Source organism: Nelusetta ayraudi, unplaced genomic scaffold (assembly GCF_046127955.1).
Source record: "Nelusetta ayraudi isolate G7.1 ecotype Tasmania unplaced genomic scaffold, CSIRO-AGI_Nayr_v1 ptg000200l, whole genome shotgun sequence".
In the NCBI taxonomy this organism is placed as follows: Eukaryota; Metazoa; Chordata; class Actinopteri; order Tetraodontiformes; family Monacanthidae; genus Nelusetta; species Nelusetta ayraudi.
The window spans coordinates 279,635-304,261 of NW_027466249.1; the positions used below are offsets into that span (position 1 = coordinate 279,635).

The 24,627-nt window shown below is 47.4% G+C and overlaps 2 protein-coding genes across 6 annotated transcripts in view; one reads left to right on the top strand and one right to left on the bottom strand.

Annotated features, from left to right (window-relative positions):
• The window catches only part of ttn.2 (titin, tandem duplicate 2), a 157,592-nt gene that overhangs the window by 114,289 nt on the left and 18,676 nt on the right, over nucleotides 1-24,627 (top strand). For all 5 annotated transcript variants that reach the window (XM_076015835.1, XM_076015834.1, XM_076015836.1 and 2 more), the window contains 15 exons: nucleotides 66-17,159; nucleotides 17,256-17,552; nucleotides 17,676-18,263; nucleotides 18,375-18,677; nucleotides 18,767-19,063; nucleotides 19,155-19,442; nucleotides 19,561-19,860; nucleotides 20,060-20,211; nucleotides 20,298-20,448; nucleotides 20,569-20,868; nucleotides 21,017-22,783; nucleotides 22,888-23,181; nucleotides 23,267-23,554; nucleotides 23,689-23,988; nucleotides 24,124-24,458. In XM_076015835.1, the coding sequence (XP_075871950.1) occupies nucleotides 66-17,159; nucleotides 17,256-17,552; nucleotides 17,676-18,263; nucleotides 18,375-18,677; nucleotides 18,767-19,063; nucleotides 19,155-19,442; nucleotides 19,561-19,860; nucleotides 20,060-20,211; nucleotides 20,298-20,448; nucleotides 20,569-20,868; nucleotides 21,017-22,783; nucleotides 22,888-23,181; nucleotides 23,267-23,554; nucleotides 23,689-23,988; nucleotides 24,124-24,458 (22,754 nt within the window). The remainder of the gene's footprint in view (nucleotides 1-65; nucleotides 17,160-17,255; nucleotides 17,553-17,675; nucleotides 18,264-18,374; nucleotides 18,678-18,766; nucleotides 19,064-19,154; nucleotides 19,443-19,560; nucleotides 19,861-20,059; nucleotides 20,212-20,297; nucleotides 20,449-20,568; nucleotides 20,869-21,016; nucleotides 22,784-22,887; nucleotides 23,182-23,266; nucleotides 23,555-23,688; nucleotides 23,989-24,123; nucleotides 24,459-24,627) is intronic.
• LOC142881515 (thrombospondin-type laminin G domain and EAR repeat-containing protein-like) overlaps nucleotides 1-24,627 on the bottom strand; it is a 132,945-nt gene that overhangs the window by 68,777 nt on the left and 39,541 nt on the right. The window lies entirely within an intron of this gene.

Here is a 24,627-nt window from a genome sequence, read left to right on the forward strand (position 1 = left end):
AAGTTCCACTATGCATAAAAAGCACAAATCTTCTTAAAACCTGTGATATTTCTCTTTCTTGTTAGATCCACCTGGTCCTCCCTCCAACCCCAGAATTACAGATACCACCAAAACCACAGCCTCCTTTGCCTGGGGCCGACCGCACTATGATGGTGGGCTTGAGGTCGACGGTTATATTGTCGAGTACAAAAAGGAAGGGCACGACGATTGGGAGACAGAGACACAGTTCCCACTGAAAGTTACTGACTATGTTATTGGTAAACTTCAAAAAGGAGGCAAGTACCACTTCAGAGTCTCTGCAGTCAACTCAGAGGGAGTTGGCGAGCCTGCAGAGGTTGAAAAAGTGACTGAACTGATGGACCAGGAGACACTGCCAGACTTTGAGCTGGATGCAGAACTCAGAAGAACCCTGGTGGTCAGGTCACGTGCTTCAATTCGCATGTTTGTTCCCATCAGAGGTCGCCCCGTTCCTGAAATAACCTGGAGCAAGGACGATACCAACCTGAAGAAACGTGCACACATCGATACGACCGAGTCCTACACTCTCCTCGTAATTCCTGACTGCACCAGATATGACGCTGGCAAGTATCACCTCTCTCTGGAGAATGTTGCTGGGAAGAAAACTGGTTTTGTTAACGTGAAAGTTCTGGACACGCCTGGACCACCAGTCAATCTAAAACCAAGAGAAATCACCAAAAATAGCATCACACTCCAGTGGGAAATTCCAATAATTGACGGCGGTTCAAAGATTCACAACTACATCATTGAAAAGAGAGAGGCCACAAAGAAAGCCTACACAGTACTTAGCACTGCGTGGCAGAAGTGTTCCTATAAGATTTCTGATCTCGAGGAGGGAGCATACTACTACTTCCGTGTTACCGCTGAGAATGACTTGGGCATAGGTGAGCCGGCTGAGACCCCCGAGCCAATCAGAGTGTCTCAGGCACCCTCCCCGCCAGAGAATTTGTACGTGACGGATGTTACGGCAGACAGTGCCAGCCTGGCATGGACCAAACCCCTGCATGATGGTGGCACTTTGATCACAGGATATGTTATTGAGGCGCAGAAAAAGGACACCAGTCAGTGGGTCCACGTGGTTGCCATCAAAGCTCTGGACTACACCGTTACAGATCTGATCGAGGGCGCCGAGTACACCTTCCGGATCATGGCTGTTAATGCATCAGGAAGGAGTGACCCCCGTGAGAGCAGACCTGCTATTATTAAGGAGCAGACTTCTGCTCCGTCCTTTGACCTGCGTGGAGTCTACCAGAAGACAGTCATTGCCAAGGCAGGGGACCGTGTGAAGGTTGAAATTCCAGTGCTTGGCAAACCCAGGCCTGCTGTTTCTTGGAAGAAGGGAGACATTGCACTGAAGGAAACGCAAAGAATTAACACTGAAACCACAGCAACATCGACTATTCTAAATATTAGTGAGATCAAGAGGACCGATGGAGGCCAGTATTCAGTAACTGGGAAGAATTTGCTTGGTACGATGACTGAGGTGATCACTGTCCTGGTCCACGACATCCCCGGTCCTCCCACTGGACCTATAAAGCTGGACGAGGTCTCCTGTGACTATGTTCTCTTTTCCTGGGATGCGCCTGAAAATGACGGCGGTGTTCCAATTAACAACTATATTGTTGAGATGAGGGAGACGACTGGCACTTCCTGGATGGAACTGGCGGCAACTGTGATACGCACAACTTTTAAGGCTGCTCGCCTCACCACCGGAACCCACTATCAATTCCGCGTCAAGGCCCAGAACAGGTACGGCGTTGGACCAAGCATTGTATCCGAGCAAGTGGTGGCTGCCTATCCATTTGATGTACCTAGCCAGCCAGGCACACCTACAGTGTCATCTTTCAACAAGGACGCTATGACGGTGACCTGGAATGAGCCGTCCTCCGATGGCGGCAGTCCTATTCTTGGCTATCATGTGGACAGGAAAGAGAAAAACAGCATTCTTTGGCAGAGGATCAGCAGAGCTCTTGTTGTCGGAAATATCTTTAAATCAACAGGCCTTGTTGATGGAATTGCATATGAATACCGTGTTACTGCTGAAAACATGGCTGGACTTAGCAAACCAAGCAAACCCTCCGAGCCCATGTATGCTTTAGACCCTGTCGATCCACCAGGTAGGCCGGTGGCACTGAATATCACCAGACACGAGGTCACAGTGTCCTGGACTAAGCCAGAGGGAGATGGCGGCTTTTCCATCACTGGGTACACAGTGGAGAGGAGAGAGATGCCAAGCGGACGCTGGCTTAAAGCCAACTTCAATAACATCCTGGAGACCATATACACAGTCAGTGGTCTGATAGAAGATGCAACTTATGAATTCCGTGTGATTGCTAAAAACTCAGCTGGTGGCGTTAGCGCTCCGTCTCAGCCATCAGAGGCAATCACATGCAGAGACGACATTGAAGAACCAAGGCTTGATGTCGATGCATCTTATAGCAGCAATGTTGTTGTCATGGCAGGAGAAATTTTCAAGCTCGAAGCCAACGTGACTGGCAGGCCCATCCCATCTCTGGTATGGACCAAGGAAGGCAAGGAGTTGGAGGATACGGCCAAAATGGAAATAAAGACCTTTGACTTCCACACAGTTTTATTAAACAAGGATTCTCTGAGAAGAGACGGTGGTGCTTTCACTCTGACGGCCAGTAATCCTGGCGGCTATGCCAAGTTCACTTACAACGTCAAGGTGCTTGACAGACCTGGGCCACCAGACTCCCTCACTGTGTCAGACGTTACTGCTGAGAAATGTGTCTTGAACTGGCTGCATCCAACGCACGACGGCGGCGCCAAAATAGAATACTTTATTATTCAGAGGCGCGAGACCAGTAGGTTGGCCTGGACAAATGTAGCCACAGACCTTCAAGCTAACAGATTCAAGGTCACCAAGCTTTTGAAGGGCAATGAATACGTCTTCAGAGTTATGGCTGTTAACAAGTATGGCATAGGTGAACCGCTGGAGTCTGAGCCTGTCGTCTGTGCCAACCCCTACGTCCCCAGTGACGCACCAACGCAGCCTGAGGTCACCACCATTACTAAAGACTCTATGGTGGTGTGCTGGGAACGCCCTGAACATGATGGAGGCAGCAGAATTAATACATATGTAATTGAGAGAAGAGACAAGACTGGGCTCCGCTGGGTAAAGTGTAACAAAAGAACGGTGACTGACTTGAGATTTAAGGTCTCTGGGCTGACAACAGGACATGAGTACGAATTCAGAGTTTTTGCAGAGAACAATGCCGGTTTAAGCCAGCCCAGTCCTTCCAGCCCATTCTACAAAGCTGTAGACACAATCTTCCAGCCTGGACCTCCTGGTAACCCAAGAGTACTTGATACAACCAAGTCCTCAATCACACTATCCTGGAACAAGCCTGTTTATGACGGTGGTTCTGAAATCACCGGTTACATGGTAGAGACCTGCCTACCAGAGGAGGATGAATGGACAATTCAAACTCCTAAAAAGGGATGGACTGCCACTTCATTCACTATCACCAACTTGAAAGAAAACCAAGAATACAAAATAAACATCTGTGCCACTAATTGTGAAGGAGTAGGAGAGCCTGCTGCTGTTCCTGGAACTCCAAAAGCTGAAGACAGACTGCTTCCACCAGAAATTGAACTTGGAGCTGAGCTACGTAAGGCGGTCTGTATCAGAGCCTGTAGCACACTACGACTATTTGTTCCAATTAAAGGTAGACCAGCACCTGAGGTGAAATGGTCTCGAGAGCATGGAGAGTCCTTGGACAAAGCAATCATTGAAATGACCTCATCATTCACAAGTCTTCAAGTGGAGAACGTTGATAGATTTGATGGCGGTAAATACATTGTGACTGTTGAGAACGCCTCCGGAAGCAAGTCAGCTTTTGTTAATGTCAGGGTGCTAGACACTCCGGGTGCACCTCAAAATCTCACTCTCAAGGAAGTCACTCGAGATTCTGTTTCCCTTGTCTGGGATCCCCCTCTGATTGACGGTGGCTCCAGAGTTCGCAACTACATTGTGGAGAAGCGAGAATCAACAAGAAAAGCCTACTCAACAGTTTGTGCCAGTTGCCACAAGTCCAGTTGGAAGGTTGGAGACTTGGAAGAAGGTAAAATGTACTCCTTCAGAATCCTGGCGGAGAACGAATACGGCGTTGGTCTTCCAGCAGAGACTCCTGAACCAATCAAAGTATCAGAGAGGCCTCTACCTCCGGGCAAAGTGACACTTCGTGAAGTTACCAGCCATAGTGTCACGCTCTCTTGGGAAAAGCCTGACCATGATGGTGGCAGCAGAATCACTGGCTACATTGTTGAAATGCAGGGCAGAGGAAGTGAAAAGTGGACTCAGGTTATGGTGGTGAAGACAAATGAGGCTGTTGTATCTGGCCTCACAGAAGGAGAGGAGTACATGTTCCGTATCTCTGCTACCAATGAAAAAGGAGCCAGTGACCCACGTTCTCTCAGCGTGCCGGTGGTAGCCAAAGATCTCGTCATCCCACCAACATTCAAAGTGCTTTTCAGTACATTCAGTGTGTTAGCAGGAGATGATCTGAAAATAGATGTACCCTATGCTGCCTGTCCCAAGGCGACGGCCACTTGGCTCAAAGATGGCATCGCTCTCAAGGAGACAACTCGAGTCAATGCTGAAGCTACGGACAAAAACCTCCTATTGGTCATAAAAGAGGCTTGCAGAGATGATGTAGGCACATACACCATTAAACTGACCAACACGGTTGGAGAGGCATCTACAGACATAACTGTCATTGTTCTAGATAAGCCTTGGCCTCCCACTGGGCCAATAAAGCTAGATGAGGTCACTGCTGACAGTGTCATTCTGTCTTGGAACCCACCAGAGTACGATGGTGGTTGTGCAATAAACAACTACATTGTTGAAAAGAGAGATACATCTACCACAAACTGGCAAATTGTCTCTGCCACAGTTGCCAGAACCACCATCAAGGCAGTTCGCCTAAAGACCGGATCCGAATATCAGTTTAGGATTGCTGCAGAAAATAGATATGGAAAGTCCTCAGTCTTGCTTTCGGAATCTATTATTGCTCAGTATCCATTTGAAGTTCCAAGCCAACCCCGGTCTGTCACTGTCCAGTCAGCTACGAAGGAGAGCATGGTGGTTGTGTGGGACAAACCAAGCAATGACGGTGGAAGCAAAATTCTGGGCTACCACTTGGAGTTTAAAGAAAGAAATAGTTTATTATGGGTCAAGCAAAACAAACAGCTTATCCCGGAGAGCAGATTTAAGGTTCTTGGGCTTGAAGAAGGTATTGAGTATGAATTTAGAGTTTATGCAGAGAACATTGTTGGTCTGAGCAAAGCTAGCAAAGTAAGTGAAATGCAAGTAGCCAGAGATCCTTGCGAAAGACCTGGAAAACCAGAGGCTGTCATTGTGACCAGAAACAAAGTGGCACTCAGATGGACCAAACCCGAATATGACGGTGGCATCAAGATTACAGGCTACATGGTTGAAAAGAAGGAGGGAGAAGGCCGCTGGATGAAGGCAAGTTTCGCAAACATCATTGAAACTGAATTTGTCGTCACAGGACTCATTGAAGATCAGATTTATGAGTTCCGCGTTATCGCCAGAAATGCAGCCAGTGTTTCCAGTCAGCCATCTGACTCCACTGGAGCAATCACTGCAAAGGATGAAGTGGATCCACCCAAGATTGACCTGGAATCAAAGTACTCTCAGGTAGTGGTGGTGAATGCTGGAGAGACCTTTAGGCTTGAGGCTGCTATTTCCGGTAAGCCTGTGCCAACTGTACACTGGCTTAAGGAGGGCCAACAGATTGCTGAGGCAGCTCGCCTGGAGATCAAGAACACAGACTTTGTAGCATGCATAGTTGTCAAAGAGGCCATCCGTGTTGATGGAGGTCAATACACTTTGCTTGTAAAGAACGTTGGCGGAGAGAAATCTGTTAATATTAATGTCAGGGTATTGGACCGACCTGGACCACCCGAGGGCCCCGTCTCCATCTATGGGGTCACAAATGAAAAATGCTCTATTTCTTGGAAGTCTCCATTGCAAGATGGTGGTAGCGATGTGTCTCACTACATTGTTGAGAGGAGAGAAACCAGCCGCCTGGTTTGGACTGTAGTTGAGCCCAAAGTTCAAACGCTAAACCTGAAGATCACAAAGCTTCTGCCCGGCAATGAGTACATTTTCAGGGTGATTCCAGTCAACAAATACGGAGTCGGTGAGCCTCTAGAATCTGAACCAATGATTGCCAGAAATCCATTTGTCACTCCCAAACCACCAACAGAAGTAGAGGTCTCTACTATAACCAAAGATTCCATGGTAGTTACCTGGGAGAGGTCAAACAATGACGGCGGCAGCTCCATCCACGGATACATTGTTGAGAAACGTGACAAAGATGGAGTCAGATGGACTCGGTGCAACAAGCGCACTGTTAGTGAGTTGCGCTTTAGAGTCACAGGACTTCTGGAAAACCACAGCTATGAGTTCAGAGTTGCTGCTGAGAATGCAGCTGGTATTGGCACGCCTAGTGAGCCAACGGTGTACTACAAGGCACTGGATCCTATCTTCAAAGCTGGACCGCCAAACAACCCTAAGGTTGTGGACACATCAAGATCCACTGTGTCCCTGACATGGGGAAAACCCATCTATGATGGCGGCTGTGAAATCCAAGCTTATATTGTTGAGGCTTGCGATGTCGTATCCGATGAGTGGTTTATATGCACTCCTCCCAGTGGAATCACAGACACAAAGTTCACAGTGAAAAAACTGCTCGAGAAACATGAGTACCAGTTTAGAGTGTGTGCAGTCAACAAAGTTGGCGTTGGTGAGCATGCTGACGTTCCTGGAAAAATCCTTTTGGAGGACAAACTTGAGGCTCCTGATCTCGATTTGGATGCCGAGATGAGAAAGATGATCAACATTCGATCCGCGAGTACACTCAGACTGTTTGTTCCTGTAAGAGGACGGCCGGCACCTGAGGTAAAGTGGGGCAAGGCAGATGGTGAGATGAAAGAAACTGCCCAGATTGACAATACAGGCTCCTACGCTTCGCTCGTCATCGAGAATGTTGACAGATTTGACACCGGCAAATACACCCTGACTGCTGAAAATGCAAGTGGACTGAAGTCAGTATTCATTAGTGTCAGAGTCCTGGACTCACCCAGTCCACCAAATAACTTGATAGTGAAAGAGATTACCAAAAATTCAGTGACACTAACATGGGAACCTCCACTTCTGGACGGTGGTTCAAAGATCAAGCATTACATCGTTGAGAAGCGTGAAAGCACCAGAAAGGTTTACTCCCCTATCACCACTACCAACAGAATGTCATGGAAAGTTGAACCTCTTCCTGAGGCTGGAATCTTCTTCTTCAGAGTCTCAGCTGAAAACGAATATGGCGTTGGTCTCCCAGCTAAAACTGTAGAACCGATTAAAGTATCAGAGAAGCCTCAGCCACCAGGGAAAGTTAGTCTTGTTGATGTCACTTCAAGCACGGTGACTCTCTCTTGGGAGAAGCCCACGCATGATGGCGGCAGCAGGATCAGTAACTATGAAGTTGAACTGGCACCGAAAGACAGCGAAGTTTGGTCCGTCTGTGCCAGTGTAAAGGCATTAGAGACTGTAGTGACAAATCTTCTCAAAGGAGAAGAGTACCAGTTTAGAGTTGTGGCCGTCAATGATAAGGGCAAGAGCGACCCCAGGCAACTCGTCCAGTCAGTTGTTGCAAAGGACCTTGTAATCGAGCCCACTGTAAGACCAAAAGTTAGCACTTACAATGTACAGGTTGGCCATGACCTCAAGATAGAGGTTCCAATTGCTGCTCATCCAAAGCCAACTATTACTTGGACCAAGGATGGAGTTGCCCTTAAGCAGACCACAAGAGTCAATGTCACTGACACAGCACATCTTACCACTCTATCCATTAAGGATGCAACCAGAGAGGATGGCGGCATGTACAGCATCAACATTGCAAATGTCCTCGGCTCAAAGGATGCCACTATTGAGGTGATCACCTTGGACAAACCAGGTCCACCAACAGGCCCAGTCAAGGTGGATGAAGTCAGTGCAGAAAGTCTCACTCTTAGCTGGGAACCCCCTACTTACACAGGCGGCTGCCAAATCTCCAACTATGTGGTTGAGAAAAGAGACACAACCACAACCAACTGGGTGGTCGTTTCTGCCACTGTTGCTCGAACCACCCTGAAAGTTGGCAATCTGAAGACGGGCGCTGAATATCAATTTAGAATCTATGCTGAAAATAGATATGGAAAGAGTTACGCAATTGACTCTGAGCCTGTATTAGCGCAGTTTCCTTTCAAGGAACCTGGCCCACCAGGAACACCATTTGTGTCCTCATATTCCAAAGATTATATGGTGGTCGAATGGCACAAGCCGCCATCCGATGGAGGTAGCGCCATCTTAGGGTACCATCTGGAGCGCAAAGAGAAGAACAGCATTCTATGGACAAAGGTCAATAAAATGCTTATCCAAGACTGCAGATTTAAATCTACTCCTCTTGAGGAAGGCATCGAGTATGAGTACAGAGTTTACGCTGAGAATATTGTCGGCATTGGCAATTGCAGCAAAGTCTCTGAAATCTATGTAGCCCGTGACCCCTGTGACCCTCCAGGTCGCCCTGAAGCCGTGATTGTCACCAGGCACTCTGTGAAGTTGAGATGGACTCCTCCACAGTACGATGGTGGAAGCTTAGTCACTGGCTACGTAGTTGAGAAGCGTGACCTTCCTGAAGGAAAATGGATGAAAGCTAGTTTTGCAAACATTCTTCAACATGAATTTGATGTTACTGGCCTGACTGAAGACTGTAAGTATGACTTCAGAGTCATTGCAAGGAATGGTGCTGGTGCAGTGAGCAAGCCATCTGAAAGCACAGGATCCATCACCGCTAAAGATGAAGTTGAACCACCAACGTGTGAGACAGATCCTATGTATAATCAGACCATTGTTATTAATGCCGGTGAGACATTTAACCTGGAGGCCACTGTTGGAGGAAAGCCCATTCCAGCTGCACAGTGGTTCAAAGGAGATGTTGAGGTTGAGAACTCGGCAAGAGCTGAAATAAAAAACACAGATTTTAAGGCCTTGCTTGTTGTGAAGGATGCGATCAGAGTGGATGGCGGACAATACACACTGGTACTGACAAATGTGGCAGGAACTAAAACAGTTCCATTTAACGTTAAAGTCCTGGACAGACCAGGCCCATCGCAGGGACCTCTAACTGTCAGCAATGTCACTGAGGAAAAGTGCTCGCTGTCATGGCTGCCACCGAGGCACGACGGGGGAGCGAGCATTTCTCACTACGTAATCCAGAAACGAGAAACCAGCCGACTGACGTGGACCGTGGTCTCTGGTGACTGTGGTGCCACTATGTTCAAGGTTACAAAATTATTGAAAGGCAACGAGTACATATTTAGAGTTATGGCTGTCAACAAGTATGGCGAGGGTGAGCCTCTCGAGTCTTTGCCAGTCATCATGAGGAATCCATTTGTTCCTCCCGGCTCACCTCAGGAGCTTGAGATCACAAACATTACGAGAGATTCAATGACCGTCTGCTGGAACCGCCCTGAGACTTCTGGAGGCAGCGATATTGCGGGTTACATTATTGAGAAAAGAGACAGAGCTGGAGTGAGATGGACCAAATGTAACAAACGTAGAGTCACAGACTTGCGTTTCCGGGTAACAGGACTAACGGAGGAGCATGAATATGAATTCAGGGTTTCTGCTGAGAATGCAGCTGGAGTGGGTCAACCAAGCCCAGCAACATCGTACCTCAAAGCCTGTGACCCCACATTTGAACCGGGCTCTCCATCAAATGCTCACGTTGTCGATATGACAAAAGACTCTGTGACTTTGGCCTGGCATCGGCCAATCTACGATGGTGGCTGTGAGATTCAAGGTTACGCTGTTGAAATTACCAAAGCCGATGAAGAAGATTGGACCATATGCACACCACCTACTGGAGTCAACGCTACCAAGTTTACCATCACAAAGCTGATTGAGCACCAGGAGTACAAGGTGCGCATATGTGCCATCAATAAGTTAGGTGTTGGTGAACCGACTGAGATCCAAGGAGTTGTGAAGCCCATGGACAAAATTGATCCTCCTGAGGTGATCCTTGATTCTGAGCTTAGAAAAGGAGTAGTTATTCGTGCAGGTGGCTCAATGAGAATCTGTGTCCCATTCAAAGGACGCCCTACCCCTGAGATCAGCTGGGCCAAAGAAGATGGACAATTGCCAAGCAAAGTTCAGATAGAGACTGGTGAAGACTATTCACAGCTTTCCATTGACATTTGTGACAGATACGATGCTGGAAAATACATTCTTAATTTGGAAAACAGTGCTGGCACCAAATCGGCCTTTGTCTCCGTTAAGGTTCTTGACACTCCAGGGGCCCCAGTTAATCTTACAGTGAAAGATATTAAAAGGCAAAGTGTAACTCTGACCTGGGAGCCACCTGTGATTGATGGTGGTGCAAGAATTAAGAATTACCTTGTTGAAAAGCGAGAGTCCACCAGAAAGGTTTACTCTAATGTGGACAACAAATGCACAAAAACAAGCTACCGTATCACTGGCCTCACTGAAGGAACGGTTTACTACTTCAGAGTACTAGCAGAAAACGAGTTTGGTGTGGGACAACCAGCTGAGACAACAGACTCAGTTAAGACCTCTGAGCCTCCTCTACCTGTAGGCAAGGTAACTTTGACTGAAGTGACCAAAACCACTGCCTCATTTTCCTGGGAGAAGCCAGACCATGACGGTGGAAGTAGGATCATGGGCTACTACATTGAAATGCAACCCGTCGGCTCAGAAGAATGGGTAGTAGCTGCCACAACCAAGACTTGTGAGGGAACTGTCACGGGACTCAGCGCAGGACATGAATACCTATTCAGGGTGTCAGCTTTCAACGAGAAAGGCAAGAGTGACCCTCGGGCTCTCGCTGCACCAGTTGTGGCTAAAGATGTAACTATTGCACCACAATTTAAGATGACATTCAACACATACAGTTTACTAAATGGTGAGGATTTGAGGGTTGAGATTCCAGTGATTGGACGCCCAGCTCCCAAGGTTGAATGGAAGAAAGATGGACATGCACTGAAAGAGACAACCAGGCTGAATGTATCCCGCACACCGTCATCTACTAAACTGTATATCAAGGATGCAAACAAAGACGACTCTGGAAAATACACAATTTCAGCCACCAGCAGTGTTGGGACAACGACAGAGGAGATTACCGTTATAATTCTTGAGAAACCTGGTCCACCCACAGGCCCAGTGAAGATCGAGGAGGTGAGCTCAGACTTTGTTACGCTGTCCTGGGAGCCACCAGTATACACTGGTGGTTGTCAGATCAACAACTATATTGTGGAGAAGAGAGACACCACCACAACAGCATGGCAAATTGTGTCTGCTACAATTGCAAGGACAACAATCAAAGTGAACAAGCTGAAGACTGGAGTTGAATATCAATTCAGAGTGTCTGCTGAGAATAGATATGGAAAGAGTTCAGCTATTCTTTCTCCCACTGTTGTTGCTCAGTATTCGTTCACTGAACCCGCAGCACCAGGAACACCGGTTGTCTCTGCTGCAACCAAGGACAACATGGTTGTTGAGTGGAAAGTCCCCACTAATAACGGAGGCAGTCCAATTCTAGGCTATCACCTTGAGAGAAAGGAGAAGAATAGCCTCCTGTGGACTAAACTAAACAAGCTTCTTATCCCAGACTGCCGTTTCAAGTCTACAGAGCTGGAAGAAGGTATTGAGTACGAGTTCAGGGTTTATGCAGAGAACACTGCTGGACTCAGCCCAGCTAGCAAAGTCTCGGCGGCTGCGGTGGCTCGTGACCCCTGTGATCCACCAGGTACTCCAGAGGCCATTGACATTACCAGAAACCATGTCACACTTCAATGGACCAGGCCTCAGTACAACGGCGGCAGTTCGATCACTGGCTATGCAGTTGAGCTTAAACAGCATCCAGACACTCGCTGGATGAAGGCCAGCTTCACAAATATCATTGATACCCAATTTACTGTCACCGGCCTCACAGAAGACTGTGTTTATGAGTTCAGAGTCATTGCCAAAAATGCAGCTGGAGTTTCTAGTCAGCCTTCTCAGAGCACTGGAGAAATTACCGCTAAAGATGAAATTGAGGCCCCAGACGCTACTATGGATTCTAAATTCAAAGATCTGACCATTGTTCATGCAGGAGAGACATTTGTCATTGATGCCGACTACACTGGCAAGCCTTTGCCTGAGGTGATTTGGTTAAAAGATGGAAAAGAGATTGACAAAACCACGCCAAGAATGGAGGTCAAGACCACACTCACGCGCACAATTCTGACAGTCAAAGATTGCATCAGAGTGGATGGTGGACACTTTGTTCTTAAACTCGTCAATGTGGGTGGAGTTAAAATGGTCCCAGTAAACGTTAAGGTACTGGATAGACCTGGTCCTCCAGATGGGCCTCTTGAAGTCAAAGGAGTTAGAGCGGAGAAGTGCTACCTGCACTGGAACCATCCCACACATGATGGTGGAGCCAGTATCTCCCACTACATCATTGAAAAGAGAGAGACCAGTCGTCTGTCATGGACTATGGTTGAACCAAAGATCCAGGCTATTAGCTACAAAATCACAAAACTTTTGCCTGGCAATGAGTACATCTTTAGAGTCACTGCAGTGAATAAATATGGTGTTGGTGAGCCTTTGGAATCTGAGCCCGTAATTGCCCGTAACCCCTTTACCACTCCGAGTGCTCCTTCCACCCCAGAGGCCAGTGCTATCACCAGGGACTCCATGGTGCTAACTTGGGAAAGACCAGAAGATAATGGTGGAGCTGCAATTGAGGGATATATACTTGAAAAACGTGACAAGGATGGCATCAGGTGGACTAAGTGCAACAAAAAGAGACTGAACGACCTGAGATTCAGATGCACCGGTCTCGCAGAAGGACATTCATTCGAATTTAGGGTCTCAGCAGAAAATGCTGCTGGTGTGGGCAAACCAAGTGCACCATCTGAATACATCAAGGCTTGTGATGCTGTTTATCCACCTGGACCCCCAAACAACCCTAAAGTCGCAGGCCATTCGAGCACCACAGTGTCTTTGTCCTGGTCTAGGCCCATCTACAATGGTGGCGCACAGATCACTGGATATATTGTGGAAATGAAAGAGGCCACAGATGATGAATGGATCATTTGCACACCACCCTCGGGTGTCCAGGGCACTCATTACACAGTGAAGAAACTAAAGGAAAATGTTGAGTATAACTTCCGCATCTGCGCTGTTAACTGTGAAGGAGTAGGAGAGCATGTGGACCTGCCGGGGTCTGTGCTTGCTGCAGAGAAGCTGGAGGCACCTGAAATAGAGCTTGATGCTGACCTGAGAAAAATGGTCAATATCCGAGCAACTTCCACTCTCCGTCTGTTTGTGACAATCAGAGGAAAGCCCGAACCTGAGGTCAAATGGTCAAAGGCTGACGGCACTCTGAACGAACGTGCCCAGATTGATGTCACAAGCTCTTACACAATGCTCGTCATAGATAATGTTGACAGATTTGACACTGGGAAATATGTACTGACTCTTGAGAATCTTAGCGGTTCAAAATCAGCATTCATCAATGTCAGAGTCCTGGATTCCCCAAGTGCGCCTACCAACTTGCAGGTCAAGGATGTTAAAAGAAACTCTGTCTCTCTGTCCTGGGAACCTCCTTTCATTGATGGTGGGGCTAAGATATCACACTATATTGTGGAGAAGAGAGAACAAAAAAGGATGGCCTTTACCAGTGTTTGCACAAATTGTGTAAGGAACTCATTCATCATATCTGACCTTCAGGAGGGAGGCAGATACTATTTCAGAGTGCTGGCTGTGAATGAGCTGGGAGTTGGTCTTCCTGCCTGCACGGATCAAGTCAAAGTGTCTGAGCCTCCTCTGCCACCTGGCAAGATTGTCCTGGTTGATGTGACACGTCATACTGTCACCTTGTCCTGGGAAAAACCAGATTACGATGGAGGGAGCAAAATAACAAATTATATTGTGGAGATGCAGCCCAAAGGAGATGAGAAATGGACAGTATGCAGTGAAGTTAAGGCACTGGAAGCTACAGTTGATGGTTTGTCAACTGGAGAGGAATATGCCTTTAGGGTGACTGCTGTCAATGACAAAGGAAAGAGTGATCCTAAGCCTTTAGCGACTACGGTGGTAGTTAAAGATATCACAATGGCGCCAGTCTTGAACCTGTTGTTTGATACATACAGTGTAAAAGCAGGAGATGACTTGAAGATTGACGTCCCGTTCAAGGGCAGACCTCAGCCCGAGGTATCCTGGAAGAAGGGAAGCAAGGCATTAAAGCAGACAACTAGAGTCAATGTTGTGACTTCGAAGACCTCGTCAAAGATCATTATCAAAGAATCAAACAAAGACGATGTCGGTAAATATCAGATTACGCTCACAAATTCAGTTGGCTCAACAACAGCCGCAATCTCTGTTGTAATTCTGGACAAACCCGGCCCACCGAGCAACATTAAATTAGATGAGGTGAGCGCAGACTTCGTCTCCTTATCTTGGGATCCTCCGACCTATGATGGTGGATGCCAAATCAACAACTATGTCGTGGAGAAAAGAGATACTACCACTACCACATGGCAGATTGTTTCAGCCACTGTTGCCAGGACATCAATAAAAGTGACCCGTCTCACTCAGGGAATAGAGTACCAATTCCGCATTGCATCTGAGAACCGCTATGGCAAGAGTCATGCAATTGACTCTGCTCCAGTGGTGGCTCAATACCCCTTCGAACTTCCCGGGCCTCCAACAAACCTTCACGTTGCTCATGCCACCAAGTACGGCATGCTTGTGGAATGGGGCAGACCTAGCAGTGATGGTGGCAGCCCTATTATTGGGTACCACATTGAATGCAAGGATCAAAGCAGTATCCTGTGGACAAAGGTCAACAGAGGTCTCCTGACTGAGAATCAATTTAAGATGACAGGAATTGAAGAGGGCCTGCTCTATCAGTTCAGAGTCTATGCTGAGAATATTGCTGGCATTGGTCCATGCACAAAGGCCTGTGATGCAGTGGCAGCCAGAGATCCATGTGAACCTCCATCCAACCTCAGAGTCACCAACATTACCAGAAACTCAGTTTCCCTCTTTTGGGAGAAACCGCAGTATGATGGTGGAGTCAAGATTACTGGTTACATTGTTGAGCGGAAAGAACTTCCTAACGGCCGCTGGCTGAAATGTAATTTTGCCAACCTGCAAGAAACCTACTTTGATGTCACAGGCCTTACAGAAGATGTCCAGTATGACTTCCATGTGATTGCGAAGAATTCTGCAGAGCTGTTGAGCGTCCCCTCAGAAAGCACTGGCCCTGTCACGGTAAAGGATGACGTTGATCCCCCCACTATCATCCTGGAAGATAAATTCAGACAGCTAGTGGTTATCAAGGCCGGTGAGATAATAAAAATTGACGCCGAAATCACAGGTCGTCCACTCCCAGTTGTCTCTTGGTCGAAGGATGGCAAAGAGATCGATGCTAAGGCCCGGTGTGAAATCACCTCCACAAATTTTGCATCCACTCTGATTGTCAGGGATGCCATCAGGAGGGACTCTGGCCAGTATGTCCTTACCTTGCACAATGTGGCTGGAACCAGAGCTGTGGCTATCAATTGCAAGGTTTTGGACAGACCTGGACCTTCTTCAGGTCCTCTGGCTGTGTCTGGCCTTACCGGAGAGAAATGTACCTTGACCTGGGGGCCGCCACAGGAGAACGGCGGAGCTGAAATAATGCACTACATTGTGGAAAAACGGGAGACCAGTCGTCTCGCCTGGACTCTTGTCCACGGTGACATGAAGGCAACAACCTGTAAAGTGACCAAGCTTCTCAAAGGAAATGAGTATATCTTCAGAGTCAGGGGAGTCAACAAATATGGAGATGGTGAAGCATTAGAGAGTGAGCCCACAAAGGCCATGGATCCTTTTACTGTGGCTGCATCCCCCACAAATGTCCAGGTGACTTCTGTTACCAGTCAGGCAATGACCATCTGCTGGGAAAGACCATCCTCTGATGGTGGCAGCAGCATCTCTGGCTATGTTATTGAAAAGCGAGAGAAGACTGGCCTTCGTTGGTGCCGTGTCAACAAGAAGCCTGTGTATGACCTTAGAGTCAAAGCCTCGAACCTTCGTGAGGGCTGTGAATATGAGTACAGGGTGTTTGCAGAGAACTCTGCTGGCCTCAGTGCTTCCAGCGTTCCATGCCCACTTACCAAGGCCGAAGATCCACAGTTCCTGCCTTCTCCTCCTGCGAAACCCAAGATTATTGACTCAACAAAGAGTACAGTCACACTGTCATGGAACAAACCGCTATTTGATGGTGGTGCACCTGTGACTGGTTACAGAGTCGAATACAGGAAGACTTTAGATGATGAATGGCTAGTTGGAGTGCAAAATACCAAGAACACTGAGTTTACAATTGTAAAATTGACACCTGGAGCTGAGTATGTGTTTGTTGTCAAGTCTATTAACAAGATTGGTATCAGTGAGCCCAGTCCTGAGTCAGACAGACAGATCGCCAAAGAAAGAGAGGAGGAGCCAGTCTTCGACATCAGCAATGAGATGAGGAAGACTCTCATTGTGAAGGATGGAAGCTCGTTCACCATGACTGTGCCCTTCAGGGGAAAACCAATCCCAGCTGTTACGTGGACCAAGCCTGATGTGGATCTGAGAGTTCGTGCTGTTATCGATACCACAGACACCTTCACAGCCATCACTCTAGAAAAAGCTACGCGCACTGACTCTGGCAAATACACAGTCACGTTATCAAGCGTCGCTGGAACTGCCTCCTTAGCTCTCCACGTTAGAGTCCTCGACTCTCCTGGACCTCCTGCGCATGTTGATGTCAAGGATGTGACCAAGACATCTGCTACCGTGACTTGGGACACTCCTGAGAATGAAGGAGGTGGACCCGTAAAGAACTATCTTGTCGATATCCGTGAGGCCAGCAAGAAAGGCTGGACTAGGTTGACCGATACATGTCACAGGCTGACTTACAAGGTTACAGAACTCCAGGAGGGGGAAGTCTACTACTTCAGAGTGACGGGCGAGAATGAGTATGGTGTTGGTGTTTCAGCTGAGACCAAAGAGGGCACGAAGATCACAGGTATTACATTTTATGTCTGTTTTCATATTATTTGTTTTATTACAAAACAATGTAATGAGCGATACTAATCCATGACACTGTGTTCTTCTTCCGTAGAAAAACCAAGTCCTCCACCAAAACTGGGTGTGACTGATGTGAGTAAGGAGAGTGTAACCCTTGCTTGGGCTAAACCAGAACAGGACGGGGGTAGTAGAATTACTGGTTACCTGGTGGAAGCTCTGGAAAAAGGCCAGGAGAAGTGGGTAAAGTGTGGATTTACCAAGTCCATCCATCTGACAGTTTCTGGTCTACGAGAGAATGCTGAGTACTTCTTCAGGGTTAGAGCGGAGAATCATGCTGGATTCAGTGACATTAAAGAAATGGTTAATCCTGTTGTCGTCAAAGACCAACTTGGTGAGTGAAACAGAGAACGCACTAATTATACAAGACAAATTAAGATCAAATAAACTGCTGTAAATGTACATGTGCTTATTTCATTTTACCAACAAAGTTTTAATCGCTACTCTTTTACCACAGAACCTCCTGAAATCAACATGAAGGACTTCCCACACAACACAGTTTACGTTAGAGCAGGCTCCAACCTCAAGTGTGAGATCCCACTGACAGGCCGACCTTTGCCCAAAGTCAGTTTGTCGAAGGATAATGTGCTGCTCAAGTCAACAATGAGGTTCAACTCTGAAGTCACCCCTGACTCCATTAAGATTACTTTGCGGGAGAGCATTGCGGGAGACTCTGGACGCTACGATATCATTGCCTCCAACTCCAGTGGAACCACCAAATCCTTTGTAAACATTGTGGTTCTAGACCGTCCTAGTGTGCCAGTAGGACCTGTGGAGCTGTTCGATGTCACAGAGGACAGTGTGAGCCTTAAGTGGCTTCCACCCACCTATGATGGTGGCAGCCCCATAACCAATTATATCATCCAGAAGAGGGAGACCACAACTGCCAATTGGGTGGACGTATCTTCGGCTGTGGCCCGGTCCACCATGAAGATCATGAAACTGACCACTGGGCTAGAGTACCAGTTCAGAATCAGGGCTGAGAACAAATATGGAATCAGTGAACACATTGACTCACCAGCTGTTTCTGTCAACCTCCCATACAGTAAGTGGTATTTGTTTTACCTCTCTGTTATGTTTTCACCCTCAGCATTAATTTGTGCTCAGCTGCATTTCCATGGTGAAAATCTGTGACACCTACTAATTTACCCAACAGCTGTTCCTGATGCACCGTCAACTCCAGAGATCACTGGTGTTACCAGGGAGACCATCACAGTTGCTTGGAAAGAGCCCAAATCAGACGGTGGCAGCCACGTGTTTGGCTACCATCTTCAAATGAAAGACCGCAACAGCATCCTGTGGCAAAGAGTGAGCAAAACAGTGATCCGTGCTACTCACCTCAAGGTCACCAACATCAATGCTGGACTCATCTATGAGTTTAAGGTAGCAGCAGAGAACGCTGCCGGAGTTAGTGCCTTCAGCAAGGTTTCTGATGCCGTGCTGGCCATTGATGCCTGTGGTAAGTTCATTTTCAAAACAGGTCAGGGAACTACTGTAATTTTACTTCAGTTACCTCACAATAAGTCTTTCACTTTCCTGTCTCTGCAGAGCCACCCATCAATTTGCGCATCAATGACATCACAAAGAACTCTATTCGCCTGGTCTGGGAGAAACCCAGCTATAGTGGCGGATCCCCGGTCACTGGCTACATCATCGAGAAGAGAGAGGGTGCTAGTGCCAAGTGGTCCAAGGCTAATCTCACCAACATTACAGACACCCGCTTCACCGTGACTGGTCTCAGTCAAGAGGTGTCTTATGAATTTAGAGTCATGGCTAAGAATGCTGTGGGCTCAGTCAGTAACCCATCAATGACTGCGGGACCAGCCACATGTGTGGACACCTATGGTAAACATTGAGTCTTTTTCATAGAACGAACAACCGACATCCAAACTTGAAGGTTTTCAAATCAACCTTTGTTTTCATTATTGTGACCCAGGTGCCCCAGAAATTGAAATACCTCAGGAATATCTCAACGAGGTCAAGTACAGGGCTGAATCCAATGTGGAGCTCAGGTTTAACATCACAGCGAAACCAGCGCCAACAATTGAGTGGTTTAAGGATGGCAGAGAGTTGAAGCCTTCTGCCCAGCACTCGTTCAAGCACACTTCTGAGTCCACCAGTTTGTTCCTGAAGGAAACCACTCGTCTCAACTCTGGTGTCTACGAGGTCAAGCTGAAAAACTCCCTCGGCTCTGCCTGCGCCACAGTCAGACTTTTGATTCAAGGTAACGTTGCTGGAGTCGTTGGTGTGGCATTAATGGTCCCACGAGCAGACAAGCATTGACTTATTGTAGTATTACAGTATCACAGCACTGAGCCCGCATCTGTTCCGTCTGTATCCAGACAAACCAGGTCCCCCTGATGGAGAGATCCAGTGTAAGAAGATTACAGCAGACAACATCACTATCATGTGGTCCCCACCTGCTGATGAGGGCGGAGCTATGGTGACGCATTACATCGTGGAAAAGCGGGAGACCAGCAGGATCATGTGGTCTATTGTCTCAGAGAAGCTGGTGGACTGTATTGTCAACGTTCCCAGACTCATCCAGGGCAACGAGTACATCTTCAGAGTCCGCGGAGTCAACAAGTACGGCATTGGCGACGCTCTGGAGTCTGAGCCCGTCGTCGCCAAGAATGCATTTGGTATGTAAATCGTCTATCGTTGACTTCAACTGCTTTTTTTAAGCTAAATTTGACTATTAGATTTCATATAAGGAAGTGCATGAGATTCTTCTGGATATTTGCTTTTATACAAAGGGAACAGAAGGAAATGACTTTCATTGTACTGAAAACTAATTGCATTCAATTATCTTACCTGCTTACTTGCTCATTTTATCCCCAGTTCCTCCAAGTGAGCCATCCAAGCCTAAAGTGACCATGATCACCAAGTCTACCATGACAGTGATCTGGGAAAGACCCGCACTGGATGGAGGCAGTGACATTGATGGCTACTACCTGGAGAAGCGTGAAAAAAAGAGTCTGCAGTGGTTCAAAGTGAGTTTACCTGCCTGCCTTTTTTAAGTCTTTATTTTTTTTATTGGAAAATAAAAACTGAGTTCAATTCCATTGTCTTTATGCAGGTGGTGAAAGGAACCATCAGAGACACCAGACAGAAAGTCACAAATCTGGTGGAGAACAACGAGTACCAGTACAGAGTTTGTGCTGTCAACAAGGCTGGAGCTGGAAACTACTCTGAGGATTCTGATCTCTACAAGGCCTATGACCCGATTGGTATTCACAAAATTTAGACCTTATCTTTCTTAATATCTGCTTTTTAAAAATTCACATTTGCAATACCTTTGCGGCCCACTGTTTGAACTGCTGACAATCACGCCCCTCTGCCTCCTCCAGATCTCCCTGGTGAACCGTCAAAGTTGCGTGTGGTGGACTCCACCAAGACCTCCATCACTCTGGGCTGGGAGAAACCCGTCTACGATGGTGGCAGTGAAATCAAACACTACATTTTGGAACAACTGAACACAGAAGAAAAGGAATGGGTGATCACTAACCCACAGGTCAAGGCCTGTGAGTACGTGGTGTCCCACCTGAAACCTGGAACGTACTATTTCTTCAGAGTGTCTGCCGTCAACTGCAAAGGCAAAGGAGAAGACACCAAAATGTACCAGCCTGTGCAAGCCAAGGACATCCTGGGTTTGTAACCATATGGACCCTTCTTGGTTCTCAGCACAGAACATAAAATAACACCTCATAAGCCAGCATACAGTTGTGTGTTGAGTGTTGTGCTGCGTGACGCTATTGTTGACAATATTGTTGTTGTGTTTTTGTTTTTTCACCACAGAGGAGGCTGATTTGGACTTGGATGTTCCCATGTCAACCCAGTATACAGCCAGGGCCGGCCGTGACGTGGAAGTCTTCATTCCCCTCAAAGGACGACCTGCTCCTAATGTGACCTGGCGCCGTGGAGACCGCAACATGGCGGGAGATAACCACTACACCATTACCAGCACCGAGAGAGCCACAACCCTTCTTATCCCCAAGGTTACCCGTGATGACTGCGGCAAGTACCTGCTGGAGATTGAGAACGGCGTTGGAGATCCCAAGATAATCACAGTTTCGCTGAAGGTTCTGGACAGTCCGTCTACCTGCCAGAAACTGATGGTTAAGAATGTAACCAGAGGAAAGCTGACGCTGAGCTGGGAGGCTCCTCTCATTGACGGTGGTTCCCCTGTAACTAATTACATTGTTGAGAAGAAAGCCTCCACCATGAAGGCTTACCAGGTGATCACTGCCGAATGCGGCAACACCACGTACAAGGTCTCGGACCTGGAAGAAGAGTTAGCCTACTTTTTCCGTGTGTCTGCTGAAAACGAGTATGGTGTAGGTGACACATGTGAGACAACTGAGCCCGTCAGAGCCACAGAAACCCCAGGGGCTGTGAAAGACCTGGTCATGGTGGATTCTACAAAGACCTCTGTCACCTTGCAGTGGACAAGACCTGACCACGATGGCGGCAGCTACATCACGGATTACATAATTGAAAAGAGAACCGAGGAAGATCTTACCTGGACTTTGGGTGCAACGTGCAAACGCTGCAGCTGCGAGGTGACGGGACTCAAGGAGAATGCCGTCATGGACTTCCGAGTGTTTGCCAAGAACGAGAAAGGCAGGAGTGACTTCTCCCAAATTGGCCCAATCACAGTCAAGGACTACATCATTGAACCTGTGGCCTGCCTCAATGACTATCCGAATGGAGAGCTCGCTGTTCGCATTGGTCAGAACATCCACATCGAGTTACCCTTCAAGGGAAAACCCAAACCTGCAATCAGCTGGCTTAAGGATAATCTGCCTCTGAAGGAAAGTGAAAAGATTCGCTTTAGAACCACCGACAACAAGACGTCAGTCACAGTCAGAAGCGTCAAGAAGGAGCATGCTGGCCAGTACACCTTGGTGCTGGACAACAGAATTGTCAAAAACTACTTTGACATAAATGTCATCACTCTCGGACCTCCCTCAGTGCCGGCTGGACCAATCCGCTTCGATGAGATTAAAGCCCAGAGTGTCATCATCTCGTGGGATGAGCCAAAAGAAGATGGAGGTGGTGAGATCACCTGCTACAGTGTAGAAAAACGCGAGACCTCTCAGGCCAACTGGAAAATGGTTTGCTCCAGTGTTGTTAGGACCTCCTTTAAGATCCCAAACCTGGTTAAGGGAACTCAGTACCAATTCAGAGTCCGTGCAGAGAACAAGTATGGCGTGAGTGAGGCCCTTACCTCCACAGACGTTGTAGCTCAGCACCAGTACAAACCACCAGGACCTCCAGGGAAACCAGTGGCCTTCAACATTACCAGTGACGGCATGACCATTAAATGGGAGGCTCCAGGCTTTGACGGAGGCTCTCCAATTTTGGGCTATCACGTCGAGAAGAAAGACAGGAATAGCCTTATGTGGCAGAAGGTCAACTCCACCATCATTTCCAACAAAGAGTACAGGATCATTGGTCTCATTGAGGGTCTGGAGTACTCCTTCAAAGTCTATGCAGAAAACAATGCTGGATTAAGTCCTGCGAGTGAACAGAGCAAACATGCACTAGCCATTTCCCCCGTTGGTAAGTGACCATCAACTCACATCGTAAGAAAGTCTTGTTTTCCTAAGTTTGTTTGTATGTTCCACAAGCAATGATAATAACCTTATTTTTGCTGTCACAACTAGATCCACCTGGCACCCCAGTTTGTATCGATGTGACCAGAGACTCAGTCACCCTACAGTGGGATATTCCCAAACGGGACGGTGGAAGCAAAATTGTTGCCTACAGTGTGGAGAGGCGCCAAGGCAGAAGCAAATGGCTACGTTGCAACTTCACTGATATCAGTGAGACCCAGTTCACTGTGACCGGTCTGTCTCCTGGGGACAGATTTGAGTTCAGAGTGATTGCTAGGAATGCCGTGGGCACAGTCAGTCCACCATCAAACTCCTCTGGATACATTATGACCAAAGACGAAAGCAGTAAGTTCATCAAATTAAGATGTTAATAATAGTTTCTGCACCTCTCTAAGTGTAATATTCTCTCATTTCTACTTCCTTTTTCTAGTTACTCCTGAGATCGAATGGTCTCCAGACCAGGTGCTTACTTTGAAGGCCGGAGAAAATGTTAAGCTTGGCTGCAGCATAACTGGACGCCCTGTCCCTCAAGTTGTCTGGTACAAGGACGGCAAAGAGATTGACAGGAGGACTACGATAGACATTGAGATCACTACTGGCATTGGCACCAGCAGTCTTTTCGTCCGAGATGCTGATCGGAACCACCGTGGTATATACACCATTGAGGCAAAGAACAGCTCAGGCACAAAGAAAGCCGACGTGAACATCAGAGTTCAAGGTTTGTGTCGTCAGACATGAAACAACAAATTCCAAAAGTCTTTCCATGAGAACAAAATCAAACCCTAGAGTTGTACTACACTGCATTACAATTATAATTTGTCACGGATTATATTTTTTCCTCTTTCTCCAAAGACACCCCTGGGCCTGTTGAGGGTCCGATCCGTTTCACCGGCATCACGGCTGAAAAGTGCACAGTGTGGTGGAACCCACCAGAGAACGACGGCTGTGCTGCCATCATGCACTATGTGGTGGAGAAGAGGGAGACCTCCAGGATCTCCTGGGCTATGGTCACATCTAAGTGTGAGGCCTGTTCTTTCAATGCCACCAACCTTATCAAGGGCAATGAGTACCAGTTCAGAATCTCTGCTGTCAACAAGTTTGGAGTTGGTAAACCTCTGGACTCTGATCCTATCATCGCACGGATGCAATACAGTAAGTATGCTATCAACAAATGTGTGTTGTCTGATGTTTTGTCCAGACCTGAAGAAAGAAGAAATCAGTACTCATCCAACCACCAAAAAATGCATTCAAATCTCAACTAATCTTGTTCCTGTTTTCCCCCTCCAGCCGTGCCTGATGCTCCAGGCACTCCAGATGCTACTCATGTAACTGGGAACAGCATCACCCTGTGCTGGACAAGACCAAGGTCAGATGGAGGCAATGAGATCAAGCATTATATCCTTGAGAGAAGGGAGAAGAAGAGTCTGCGCTGGGTCAAGGTTTCCTCCAAGAGGACAATCACGGAGCTTCGACATCGTGTAACCAACCTCACTGAGGGCAATGAATATGAGTTCCGGGTCATGGCTGAAAATGGAGCAGGTGTAGGTCCTGCCAGCAGTACCTCAAGGCTCTTTAAATGCAAAGAACCAACAAGTGCTCCCAGTGCTCCCTCAGTTATCAAGGTAGGTTTTCAGAAATGTTACACAAATTTGTAGTATGTAAGAAATTGTTTATAGCTTCTATAGTTACTGGAAAAGTTTCAGGGAGTTTCTTGGAATCTACATGTGAAAATGTGCAGTCTAACCATAAAGAAAATGCTACGTATAATGTTGAAGATAATCTGTTGGGGAC